General features: G+C 38.7%; 1 protein-coding gene across 6 annotated transcripts in view; it reads left to right on the top strand.

Moving 5' to 3' along the window:
• UBE2H (ubiquitin conjugating enzyme E2 H) overlaps nt 1-14,171 on the top strand; it is a 109,130-nt gene that overhangs the window by 83,379 nt on the left and 11,580 nt on the right. For 5 of the 6 annotated variants that reach the window (XM_072784550.1, XM_072784551.1, XM_072784556.1 and 2 more), the window contains one exon: nt 82-134. The exons of the other annotated variant lie outside the window; for it this stretch is intronic. In XM_072784550.1, coding sequence (XP_072640651.1) covers nt 82-134 — 53 coding nt within the window. The remainder of the gene's footprint in view (nt 1-81; nt 135-14,171) is intronic. 6 annotated transcript variants of the gene reach the window in all.

Raw genomic sequence — 14,171 nt, 5'->3', positions numbered from 1 at the left:
TGATAAATAAAATTAGTTGCCAGATACATGCAACTAGCTTTCTAATTTTTAAAAAAATGCCATTCTTTCCATCTGTTTCAGGTCAGGAACTGTGTGTCTAGATGTAATTAATCAAACTTGGACAGCTCTCTATGGTGAGTTTGGCCATGGAATATATATATACATATTTTTAGAGATGTTGAGACACTGCCTAAAAAATGTTGTTTGGCTTTTCTTCTCTGGTTTAAGATGTTTTGTTGGGAATGGGAAGGGATTATGAGGGCCTGGATGGGAAAGTTTGATCAGTATATTATCTCTCAAGTATAAACTTTGATTTAGCAGCAGAAGTTTAAAATAATCTTGTGAGATTCTGAACTTAAGGTATAGTGATGTATGTATGTAGACATACAAATACACATGTAAACATTTTATGTGTATATATTCAGAAGCACACTGTATATCTGTTTACCTGTAATAACCTTTGAATTTTGAAAAAACTTCTAGGAATGTCCCTGTGATGTGAAATGGTGTATTAAGAGGTTTGGGAAGTCCTCTGTTTTGAAGCCCAAAGCCTCGTTATGAAGCAAATAATAATCTAGCCTTGCCTCAGTGCTGAAATCAACATCTCCTCTCTTATGATAAATCAACATCTCCTCTCTTATGATGAATCAACACATGCATGATACAATGCTAAGTATCACAGGGAGATGTAAGGACTATCAGGCCTTCTCTCCCTGAGCTTGTAACTTGGTTGGGGTGCTAAAAATATTTTGAAATATACTTAATTAGGGATACAGCAAACCAATCTGTATTCCCGAACATGTCCAAATTCTCAGGCCTCATAGACTTTTTGTTCTCATGCCCTCACCCCATGAGGCTTCCCCTGATGCTCTAGCTGCAGGCGATTTCTGCACGCTCCTACATTTTTTATCTCTTTTTTGTGTCCCACTTTTATTTTTTAGCTATGTGTGTTGTTCATGCCTACCTTTCTGTGCCACTAGATTATATCTGCCATAGGAGTAACTGAAGTGCGTATCTGATTGCTCTCTGTGTCCCAGCATTTCTTATATAGCACCTTGTACCCATGTGTGGTGAAAGAATGGGAGGTACACATAATAAACCGCTGATGTCCAAGAAGATCATTTTAAGCAGGACTTAACCAGAGGTGACCTTTCTTATTGAACAATTGTGAGACATCTTATTGAAGCCGCACTTGGCAAGCCGCTTTGCCAGACATACCTGTATGAGGACGGTGCATGAGATTCACAGCAGAAGCTTGTCACAGGCAAAATATGGTTAATCCTTCTGTTTTGGTTTTTTTTTTCTCCTGATTCTGCCATTCAATAATTATTTCCTCTGCCTAGAGTTCTCTTCCTTGGTCTTTGTATGGCTGAGTACCTTCTTTTCTCACCTCAAACATCTCTCAGGGAAGCCTCCTTTCCTAAATACTCCATCAAAAACAACATTCCTCCATAGCATAGCACTCTGTTTTTTAAAAACCTATCTTTAAAACCAGCATTTGTTTATTCTTTATCTTACTAGATTGTAAGCTCCACAAGAGCAGGTACTTGTGTGTATGTGTGTGTACAAAGGTATACAAGTGCCTGAAGCAGTGCGTGGTGTACAATAAGGGTTCAGATATTTGTTGAATTAATAACTAAATCATGCCTAGTATTGTTAAGCATGAGAATTTTAGGGATATGATGGCTTATAAGGAGATGAGGCAACAAGAAAGAACATATACTCTGAGGTTGGTTAAATGGATTCCTTTTAAGATTTTTTTTTCTTTCTTTTTTTTTTTTTTTTTGTAAAAATGTCTCATGGCAGACTGCCTGGAATAGCTGATGTAATGATGTATTTTCTTAAACTGCATTCACATTTTAGAAATGTACATAACAAAATACTGTGAGCTGGTTCCAATTACAGTAAAGTAAATTGGACTTCAGCTAATTCTTTGACTGTTGACCAGAAGAGCTTTGTGGAAGAGATTTGCTGATTATCAAGTACTTTACATTCACAGAACAGATTTTTTAAAATAACAGCTTATTGAATTATAATTCATATACATGAAATTCACCTATTTAAAGCATGTAATTTGACAGTTTTTAAGCAAACTCAGTTGTATACAACAATTACTACATTTTCATCATAGGAGATTTTCTTCACCTTAAAAAGAAAAAATCTTTTACCCTTTAGCTCTCACCTCCTCATCCGCCTAACCTTCCTCCCCAACCCTAGGCAATGACTATTCTACTTTTTTGTCTCTATAGATTAGCCTATTTTGGAATTTTTAATAATGGAATATATAATATGTGGTCTTTTGTGACTGGCTTTTTTCAGTTCCCTAATGTTTTCAAGATTTTTCATGTTGTAGTGTGAATCAGTACTTCATACCTTGTATGGCCAGATAATATTTCATTTTATAGCTATCACATTTTTATCCACTTCTCAGATGATGGACAATTGGGTTGTCTCTACCTTTTGGCCATTTTGAATAATGCCTGTATAAATGTTTGTGCACAAGTTTCTATGTGGACGTGTGTTTTCATTTCTGTTGGGTGTCTACCTAGGAGTAGCATTGCTGGGTGACGTGGTAATTCTCTGGCCAATCATTTGCGGAACTGACTGTTTTCCAAAGTGGTTGTACCATTTTGCTTTCTTACCAGCAGGGTGTATGAGGTTCAGAACAGAAGCCCAATATGACTTAAGATTTCATCCCATATATAGAATGTTAGTAGAGCATTGCTTTGTAAAGCATTTAGTAAGTAACAAGGATTAAATCACATTGGTCAAAGTGAACTTTTATTTCCCTATTACATGTGCATGAATTACCATTAAGTGTTCCATAATACGTAAACATGGACAACACTAACATTGTAGGTAAGTGCAAGAACCCAAGTATTATTAGAATGTAGTCAAAAAATACTCCTAGGGCACCTGGGTGCTCAATTGGTTAAGCAGCTGACTCTTAATCTCAGGGTCATGAGTTCAAGCCTCATATTGGACTCCACACTCTGTGTGGAGCCTACTTAAGATATACTCAACAAGGAAGAATTGTGCTGACATTTTGTTCAAACCCAAACTACTACTCAAGAAAATTCAACTTTTTTTTCATGGAAAGTTTTAGAACAGGTAATTACAATTTATATAAAAGTACATAGAGATGGTTGGTACAAGATGACCTTGAAGTTTCTTTTAGGCTTAACTGATCCTGAGGTCGAAACTGAATTTTTATTGCAAACTGCTAAAGCTTTTGGCATTGAAGATTAGTCTGTAATTGGCGAATTTGGAGTCATTCTGTTTCCTCCTGTGATTCTTGAGAGAATCTTAGTTCAAAGGACAAAAAAAACTAATTTAATATAAGACAACTAACAGGAGAAAGTTGGCATGTTAACACAAATACTCAGCTAAAAACCAAAAGGCTTAGCCTGGCAAACTTGTTTCAACACTTCTACTATATAATATAGTAAGGAGCAGGGAGTTACTTGTGAAATTTCCTGCAATTAACTTTGCCCCAAGGCATGGACTGTGCACTGGATATACATAGTTATAGTATAACAGCAATTGCCAGTTAAAACTTCAGATTTATACTTAGCATAACCTGCTATTAATCAGTGTTCATGTTTGTAACAAATTTAGTCCTCTAGTTCCTCTCACTCATTGCTTCTGTGCTTATTTTGTTTTCCTTTGCCAAGTGTCCATATAGTTTGTTCATTCAAACTTAGAATTGGTATGATTGTAGTGTAATCACCCAGTAATTTTCAATTTTATATTATTTAACCTTGCAAGAGAGCTAATTATAGTGGGTAATATGGTTAATTTTGTAAAGATGCTTGTCAGCATATGAAATTATTGAGTATAAAGTCAACTATTGTTACTCTTGTGACATTTAAAGGAAAGTAGCAGATGCCATCACAAAATTGATTCAAAAAAACAAAAACAAAAACAAAACAAAACAAAACAAAATTGATTCATTTTCATTTCCTGTATGATAGCATCTTTTTCTTTGTTTTTTCTTTCTGTTTTCTTTCTTTCCTCTTCTTTCTTTTTTTAGCATCCCTTCCTGCTCTTCCAGACAGCACTGATAAAAGCTCTGGAAAACTTAAAATTCAGCCAAGGGGATCTGGATTTTAGTTTCAGAAACAACTGTAATTTTAAAGAGTGATGGAAGGAAAGTTCATTAAGCCACAGGTAGCTTTTTAAGCTTCCTTACTATACTCCAGTTTTCCTTTTTACTTACAAATATATATTTTACCCATTGTTGGCTTTTCTGCCTACACCCTTGGAGGCTCTGGTACTTCCACTGCAATACAGCTTTAAATTTCTCTTGCACCCTTCCATGCATCTGTCCCCTGTAAATCGTGTTTCTTTCTTTTTTTTTTTTTTAATAATAAGTTTATTTTTTATTGGTGTTCAGTTTGCCAACATACAGAATAACACCCAGTGCTCATCCTGTCAAGTGCCCACCTCAGTGCCCGCCACCCAGTCACCCCCACCCCCCGCCCTCCTCCCCTTCCACCACCCCTAGTTTGTTTCCCAGAGTTAAGGAGTCTTCCATGTTCTGTCTCCCTTTCTGATATTTCCTACCCATTTCTTCTCCCTTCCCCTCTATTCCCTTACACTATTATTTATATTCCCCAAATGAATGAGACCATATAATGTTTGTCCTTCTCCGATTGACTTATTTCACTCAGCATAATACCTTCCAGTTCCATCCACGTCGAAGCAAATGGTGGGTATTTGTCATTTCTAATGGCTGAGGAATATTCCATTGTATACATAGACCACATCTTCTTTATCCATTCATCTTTCCATGGACACCGAGGATCCTTCCATAGTTTGGCTATTGTGGACATTGCTGCTAGAAACATCGGCGTGCAGGTGTCCCGGCGTTTCATTGCATCTGTATCTTTGGGGTAAATCCCCAGCAATGCAATTGCTGTGTCGTAGGGCAGGTCTATTTTTAACTCCTTGAGGAACCTCCACACAGTTTTCCAGAGTGGCTGCACCAGTTCACATTCCCACCAACAGTGCAAGAGGGTTCCCTTTTCTCCGCATCCTCTCCAACATTTGCGGTTTCCTGCCTTGTTAATTTTCCCCCATTCTCACTGGTGTGAGAATGTGGTATCTCATTGTGGTTTTGATTTGTATTTCCCTGATGGCAAGTGATGCAGAGCATTTTCTCATGTATTTGTTGGCCATGTCTATGTCTTCCTCTGTGAGATTTCTGTTCATGTCTTTTGCCCATTTCATGATTGGATTGTTTGTTTCTTTGCTGTTGAGTTTAATAAGTTCTTTATAGATCTTGGAAACTAGCCCTTTATCTGATACATCATTTGCAAATATCTTCTCCTATTCTGTAGGTTGTCTTTTAGTTTTGTTGACTGTATCCTTTGCTGTGCAAAAGTTTCTTATCTTGATGAAGTCCCAATAGTTCATTTTTGCTTTTGTTTCTTTTGCCTTCGTGGATGTATCTTGCAAGAAGCTACTGTGGCCGAGTTCAAAAAGGGTGTTGCCTGTGTTCTCCTCTAGGATTTTGATGGAATCTTATCTCAGATTTAGATCTTTCATACATTTTGAGTTTATCTTTGTGTATGGTGAAAGAGAGTGGTCTAGTTTCATTCTACTGCATGTGGATGTCCAATTTTCCCAGCACCATGTAAATTGTGTTTCTCTCCAATTTAATTTTACTCATTTTTCGACTGACTTGGTAGATTACTTATTTTGTGGATTAAGTTGTGGACAAGTAAGGTCGAAAACACTTTTCTTATAAAATTGGGCAGTTTACAGTTTTATTCTTTCTCACCTTTAGGGTTGCTAGCCAATGGACTGGATACTCCTCTTATTTTGCTGGTGAGAAAAATCAACATTTGGGAAAGTACTTCCCCTAGAGTCATCTGGGGAGTCAATCACAGACAAATGAAGTTGACTACAACAAAAGGAATGCTTCAGGGACTTTGAGATTAAAATTAGACAAGAGAAACAAAAGTTTCTTTTACTAGGCATTTAGAGAATTTTAGACCATAAATCTATTTAATATGCTATACTGTGGGCCTCATGAATTTTAAGCTTTCTCATGTTGGAAATATTTACTCCATCCCCTTTTCAGTCAGGTAGCCTGTGAATCTTACCAAACAAAATTCTGGCCAAAGGTAACTGTGTCTTAAAATAATGCTTTATGCTCCACTAGTGTTTGCTAACTATGTGTCTAGCCCTTTTTAGTGTAGTTACACAGACAAGAGATATATCTATCTGTCTGCATGGGTGATTGGCCAACAACTACTGTCTGAGAACAGGCTTGAGAACTCGGTATTGATCTGTGCACGTTGGAATCCTAAAATGTCATCATGCCTTTGGAATAGCTGGATGTCATTACGAGTCTTCTAGACAGAGGCCAAGTGGAGCAATTTCTCTTTAGTACCGTGGGGGAAATGTCAGCTATAGAAAATATAACATGTTGAGTTTGGGATTTGACAGCTTGGACAGTACTTAGCTAGCTCCATGGCCTACCTCTTCTGCAGGCTGCTTGGAGTTACTCAGATGTGGTGTTGGTATGTGGCCCAAGAGTTTAATTAGCTATACACAAAAAAACAGGATCATCTTAGGTTAAACAACTTAACAAACTTATTAAAAACCACATTCATGTTCGCTGAGAGTCAGCATTAGGATCATGGAGTGGTCCAGGTTTTGTGGATGGTGGGATCTGAGCCGGGCTGTGGCCTCCAAAGATAGCCACAGCTGTATTCTACCTTCGTTGGGGCTGTAGTTTCAGGGCTCAATTGTGAAGATGTAGATTTGTTTTCTTTCCATTTGCTTGTGATCACCCTGTATAGGTAAATTCTTTCCCGTGTGTGACCACTTACCTTGTAATTGCACAAAATATCTTTTTTCCTGACCTTAAAGACAAACAGAATTATTGTCTAGTAATTAAAAACTTTAATAATGAGTTTTAGTATGACTGTAAGAGTACTAGCTAGCTAATTGTACATTAACTGCCCTTATTTCTGGAAAGTTAATAACAAATCCCATTACTATGTTTTAGCTGGCAGTCTTGTAAGGTAAGCAAGGTCATACCATGTCTGAATTAGGATGAACGGCCTCTTAAGAGTACCTGAGTGGGGCAGGGGTGTGTGAGATCAACAAGGCAACAAGGGAAATGGCTTTGGGGAATAGGAGCCTGTTTCCTTCATTCTCATCTCTGTAACAGCATTCATTTTGCTCTGCAGACCTCTATAGGTTAAGTACTTCAGGGGAGGGAGCTGCAACGGATGGAAGATGATTTTCTTTTTCTTTTCTTTTTTTTTTTTTTTTTAAAGATTTTATTTATTTACTCATGAGGGACACAGAGAAGCAGAGGCACAGGCAGAGAGAGAAGCAGGCTCCATGCAAGAAGCCCGATGTGGGACTCGATCCCGGGTCTCCAGGATTAGGCCCTGAGCTGAAGGCGGGCACTAAACCGCTGAGCCACACGGGCTGCCCCAGAAGATGATTTTCTAAGTCTGGTGGAGTACTTTAAAACATTCTGTGTTTTTTAACTACACACCTCTGGTTGATGGCCTGGTGATCTGGCACTTAGCAGAATGTATCTGGTAGTCTTCCAGGCTTTAGGGCCCTATGTCTTTGACATTGCTATTTCAAACATAGAGCAAAAATACCTGTGTTTACCTTGGAATATTTAAAAATTGTAATGCTACCCCTCATGAGATTAAGTATATCAATCATATTGCAAAAATTCTGAGTGTTTACTAATTCTTTTTTTTTTTTTAAAGATTTTATTTTAGAGAGCACATGTGGGGTGAGGGGAGTCTGCTCAGCAGGGAGCCTGACACAGGGCTTGATTCTGGGACCCCAGGATCATGACCTGAGCCACAGGCAGATGCTTAACTGACTAAACCACCACCCAGGCACCCCCAAATATTTACTAATTCTTACTAATTCCTAATTGGACTTTTTTTTCTTGAAAGATGTGAAGAGGGAGGTGTGTTTTGTTTTTTTTTTTTTTGCTTGCATGACCCTCTTAGTAAGACCTTATTCTGTCTTTAAAAGATCGCCGTGGGGAGCACCTGGGTGGCCTAGTTGATTAAGAATTCAACTCTTGATCTCAGCTCAAGTCTTGATCTCAGGGTTGTGAATTCAAGCCCCATATTGGGCTCCACACTGGGCATGGAGCCTACTTAAAAAAATAAAAGATCTGCATGGACTAACCTTGAGAACATTTATAAATCTGATGAATTCATATTTTTTATATATTTTATCCACACAGAAACACAGAAGGCCCTCTCAGTTAAGTAATTGGATACAGTCTTGAATTTATCATCCAGCAGATTGGTGGCTTGATATACTATTCCATTAGCAGCATGTCAGCCATCAGTAAACTAAATATGGCGTGGCAAGCCCTGTTGGCCAGCTGGTTCTGTGCCATAGTACCACAGGAGGTCTTTGTAGTGGTCTGCTTCTCACCACGTGTGTGCCCTCAAAGCAGCTATAGGATTAGGCTTTCCTCATTGAAGTTGGGTTCAAGTTAGTTATTTTAGAGAATGTTATTTTTTAATTTCAAAGCCATTTCTTCTTGCAAGTCCACCTACCCAACCTAAGGGCATTCCTCCTGACCAGCTTTTTTGAAGTTTTCCTCAAGATATCTGTCAGCCTCTAGGGCCCCTGCTTGCTGAGTCCTTCACACAGAACAACTGCTTGATCATATGAATGCAGTTCTTTGGGTTGAAGAACTATATAGGTTTTTGACGATTCCTCATTTGTAAGGGTAGAATTTCACTTCCTTTCATATTCACAGACTGTAAACAGGAGAAATTTTAAAAATCCATTATTAATATTCAAACTTCTTAGGACCTAGTTAAAGAGTGGAAAAGTAAACATCAGTTAGTTAACCAAAATTATTAAATAACAGAAGGAAATCTGGAAATTTTATTTGCCCTGTTGTAATCTTAAAAAAAATTAACTACATTAAATTAGTTAAAAATTTAACTAATATACATTTGTATGTATTTTTTATGCATCTAGTAGATACCTCTTCCCCCTCCAAGAAAAAAAAGTTTGAAAAGCTTTCAAAAAAAAAAGAATGAAATGAGGGATCCCTGGGTGGCGCAGCGGTTTGGCGCCTGCCTTTGGCCCAGGGCGCGATCCTGGAGACCCGGGATCGAATCCCATGTCGGGCTCCCAGTGCATGGAGCCTGCTTCTCCCTCTGCCTGTGTCTCTGTCTCTCTCTCTCTCCGTGTGTGTGACTATCATTCATAAATAAATAAATAAATAAATAAATTTAAAAAAAAAGAGCCAGAACTTTAAAAAAAAAAAAAAAGAATGAAATGGAATTTTATGGTTTTTATTATGAATATATATCATAGGTTTATGACTTGCCTATTACCATTTCATGATTGATTAATTACAATTGCTTATAAGATGAGCAAAAGTGAATTAGGGGGTTTTGAAAGGGCAGCTGCTGATTTTTCTCTAATAAATCAAGGATATGAATAACACAGTTCAAATTCTCAAGTGATCTCAACTGTTTAGCCATTAGCTTCAACTATCATAGCCAGAAGTCCACAGACATAGGAGATCTGTGTGAGTTCTAGAAAATCATTAGTTCTAGACCACTAGAACCAACAATTTGTGATTTTTCTCCATCTTTTTAACCTCTCTAATTATGAGTAGGACTTTATTTTCTTGTTCTCAGCCTTGCTCCTTGTTGAATTATGGAACAAATAAATACCATAAGGAGTTGTGGGTGGTACAGTGAAACTCGAGAAGCCAGGGGTCCTCCATCAGAGAAGAGGGGCCAATGAACTCTAAGTTTGTTTGGATAGCATGCTTCTAGAATATGAAGAGTTTTGAAGGAAAACAAGAGGAACTTGCTTTTGAAGGGAAATTACCTGAGTGATTGTTTTAAGGAAATTTCTCTGATTACAGAGTTTGAATCCTAGAGCGCCATCAAGGAGGTGGTTGCCCTGATCCAAAGTGGAATGGTACATTGGGCTTGGTGTAGTTACATGCGAGGGAAAACAGAAGAGGAACTAGAGGCATTTTGTTAGGACAATTAGTGAGTCTGGAAAACCAACTGAGTACATGGAATAAAGGAGAAAGCCTAATCAAAGTCCTAGAGCCTAGGAACAAGGGTGTTGGAGTCTACCTAGGTAGTAGGAGAAAAGGTTAGGTTTTCAAGGAAATAATTTTAAGCATGTCTAATTGGTAAGACCAGAAATATAAAGGACTGATTAGAAAGATTTGGTAGTTAACAGCATAGACTTATTTTTTTAAAATTGTAAAATGATGAGCTTCCCAGAGTAAGAGTATATGAAGCTACTTCTTAAATTATAAACACCACAGAGTTCACACACTGTGCAAGTGAATGATGTCTTTCTGAGCAAGTTTTTCTGTATGTTGTTTGCTTTTAAATGGAAGGAACCCAGGGCATTGGGCATCTTGAAGGAGTAGGATAGATGGCCTTTGAAGAGATGTGGGAGGAGGGGGATGGCTTTGACGACTTGGCACCTAGCCATGACTGTAGCCATGACTGTACTGTGTGATGGCCGTGGTTTCCAAGTTACAGCATTTTAGGTGTTAAATCTGAAAAACAGATGAATGTTATGCAAGTTAAAGTCTCTGGGGTGACTGCCTGCCTGATACAGGTCCCTGGTGTACGGTTCCTGGTGGGCAGGCCACGTCAAGCTCTGGGCATCTGGAGGGCTTTAACCTGAAGATAGCAGCATGCTTTACCAAAATTTCCACTTTAACATTCAAAGGAAATAGAGGAAGAAGAAATAACTTCTGGTCACTGGTTTATAAACAGCCAAGAATAAAACATGATCTGTGATTCATCCCCTCCTGTGTTTTCTCCTTAAAGCCATGTCCCATCTTTTTGTGAGTCACCTGAAGTAGGGTGGCTTTACTTTAAGAATTGGTGCATTTTTTTTTTCAGTGTGACTCATTTTAATTAATGTGTATTCTTTGAAGGATACAGATAGCTGAAATTTCTAAGAAGATGGCATGTTTTTATGAAAATTTTAGTCCTTTGATGCCATATGAAGCCTGTTTTATAGTCCTTTTTAGTAATGTGTAATTCTTCCTTGTAAGGAACTACAGTATTATACTTCTCTTTTTGTAGATGAAGAAATTAAGTTGCAGAGAGGAAGAGACCTGCCCAAGGTCAAAGAGAGCAAGTCAGTGGAAGGCCTGAGATTAGATTTGTGGTCTTGTAGGTTTCCCATCTGTTGTTTACAACTTTTGCTAGAAACAGTTCAGTCTAATGGAATTTGCTCTACCCTATGTCCACAATGTGTTAGGTGGTATCTCTTGCTGCCCTTTATGCTCTGAAGCAGCCCTTTACTGCCCTCAAAAATGGATTCACTTTCTCCTACCTTTAGTTTGGAATACCTCCACCCAGAGGAAGTGACAATGATAGCATCATGCAGGAAGGAGTACTGAAAGGGTCAGGGAGTTGGCTTCACTAGAGCCTCCTGAGCAGCTTAATTGAGAGTCCTGAACATTTTCAGAGAACCTGCAAGCAAACAGCCCTCTTTGTTTTCTGGGGCTAGGGGTGTATAGGGTAGGTAGTGTTTCCTGGCTGTGCAATTCTACACACACATACACACACACACAATGATGTCAGCTTGTCTAAGTCAGAATCCATGGGGTAGGTAATGAGGCCTCAGCATGCATGTTTTGAAAAAATGCCACAGGTAATTCTGATGGACAAACAGCAAGGATCCAGACTCACCAGGAACCATTGCTCTGGACTAAAGGGGGTGAATGGTGCTGCTTTTGATGAAAGATCAGTATGATTTGAGTGTTTAAAAAATGAAATATGAATATAAATTATTAGTTGAAGCACCTAAACTGAGGAATGAGTGTTGTAATATTGTTAATATTAATACTGTAAGATCAGGCTGAAGAATCTGTCTTAATGGACTGCATTTTTGTAAGTGCTGATTTAGTCCAAAGCAAAAGTAAGAGCTGTTTGCTCATCATAAACTGTACTTCTCAGGGGTCTTTGGACTTCCTTAAAAAATTAAGGCAGCCAGTAATGGAAACCAGCTGACTATAATCTCGAGATTGGGTTGCTCTGTGTGTCTGGTTCTCTCCCTTTCAAAAAGTGGAAGATTAATATATTTTTAAGAGACTTTTGAACTGAAAGATGTTGAAGTTTTATTACTATTATAAACAATTCTAGGGGGAAAATACTCATTTTATGATGGATTTTTCCAAAGGTGACTATCTTTAGTTCACTTTCAGTTTACAGTTTAGATTTCTTTGTCAACATTTATCTTGAAAGAAGATTTTTATCTGCAACTTTTGAGAGATGTTTCCTTGGGGAAGACCCTCTCAGTAGGAATCACTTTGTTAGCCACTTTCAGGGCTGTGTTAACTGCTTTAAAACAGCCATAGCAAGGGCGCCTGGGTGGTTCAGGCAGTTAAATGTCTGGCTTTGGCTCAGGGTTTGATCTCAGGGCCTGGGAATGAGCCCCGCATCTGGCTGCCACTCAATGTGGTGTCTGCTTCTCCCTCTCCCTCTGCCCATTCCCCTGTTCGTGCTATCTCTCTTTCAAATAATTAAATAAAATCTAAAAATAAAAAATAAAATAAAAATGACCATAACCACAACTTCCTGGTCTTCAAATTCTGTCCTCTTCTGCCCACAACTGGGCTGTGGTACTTTCCTTTTTCTGCTTTTCTGTTTTACAGGCGTGACACAGCACATCTGTAAAATGGACCAGAAGTGTGTTAATGCAGGAAGACGAGAGACATAGGAAGGTAGAACAAATAATTGAGGATTCTTTTACTTATTGAGAACAAATATCTAGGCAAAGACACTTATCGGTAGCTTGAAAAACTTAAAAATAGTGGGGAAAGGGTATAAAAATTCCTTCTTGGAACACAGGAAGCACCTAGTTATGAAACATGTTGTCTGCCATATTCTCAAGTCCTAAAGCACTCCTTAACATTACTTAAAAGAGAATAAAACCTATACTTCGGGGGGGGGGGGGCTGTGTGTGTGTGTATTTTAAAGGTTTTTGATGTTGTTTGATAACTTTTCAGCTGCTAATCTTTTTGAGTAGAGCCTGTAATGCCAGTGTGACAGAAGAACTCCCAGGTCCCCACCTGCAGGTATCTGCAAACAGCTGTGGGCTACTTTTCTGTGGTTTAGCTACTTGGAAACAAGCACATGGCCTCTGTAAAGTATCAAACATTTCAGCCACAGAAATGCCTTAACATTCTCTGCTTAAAGATCACCCTTCTGGCCTTGAACTTGTAAGAAAGGAAGACTTTGTGGTAGGGAGGTTGGCCATTTCTGAGGATATGCAATTTTAATGCCAAGATGTGGGTAGTTTGTTTCTTCATGAAGGTTTAGGCAATGCTCATTTCATCTGTTGACAGAGGCAGCGTGGTGGATAAGCCCAGGATTGAAACCGAGTTCCTTGGGCAAGTTACCTACCCACCCCCACCCCGTGCCTCAATTTTCCCAGGTGCAGTATGGAGATAGTAATGGTACCTCGCTCATTGGCTATAGTGACCCTAAGAGTGCATGTAAAGTACTTACAAGGCTTGTAGTGCAGACTGTCCCTGCTACCATTCCTGTGTTAACTCCTCTGCTCCCAACTCATGGTGTTTGTAAAACCTGCCCACCTTCTCCTCTTGTTTTTTTTTTCTTTTGAGTTTATTTACCTTAATTTTTTAGACTTCTGTTTTATTTAAATATTTCAAACATGTGCAGAAGTAGAAAGGACATTCATAGGAAAATGCTATTTTTAAAGGTAAAAAAAGCAAAATGTCACTTGATGTATGAAGAGTAGAAGTTGTAAGCCTATTACCTTGAGATAACATTTTAGATGTTCTTATGCACACGTACTGTACATAGTTATAATTCTATAGAGCATACCTTTTTTTTTTAAGATTTTTTATTTATTTACTCATGAGATAGAGAGAGAGAGGCAGAGACACAGGCAGAGGGAGAAGCAGGCTCCATGCAGGGAGCCTGATGTAGGACACGATCTGGGGTCTCCAGGATCATGCCCTGGGCTGAAGGCGGCACTAAACTGCTGAGCCACCTGGGCTGCCCTAGAGCATACCATTTTATGGACTTTATCCTCTGACATTAGGAAAAGAAGTATAGGGCAGCCCCCGTGGCGCAGCGGTTTAGCGCCGCCTGCAGCCCAGGGCGTGATCCTGGAGACTCGGGATC

The sequence above is a fragment of the Canis lupus genome, chromosome 18, assembly GCF_048164855.1.
Source record: "Canis lupus baileyi chromosome 18, mCanLup2.hap1, whole genome shotgun sequence".
Lineage (NCBI taxonomy): Eukaryota > Metazoa > Chordata > Mammalia > Carnivora > Canidae > Canis > Canis lupus.
This window is presented reverse-complemented; position numbering and strand designations above follow the sequence as displayed.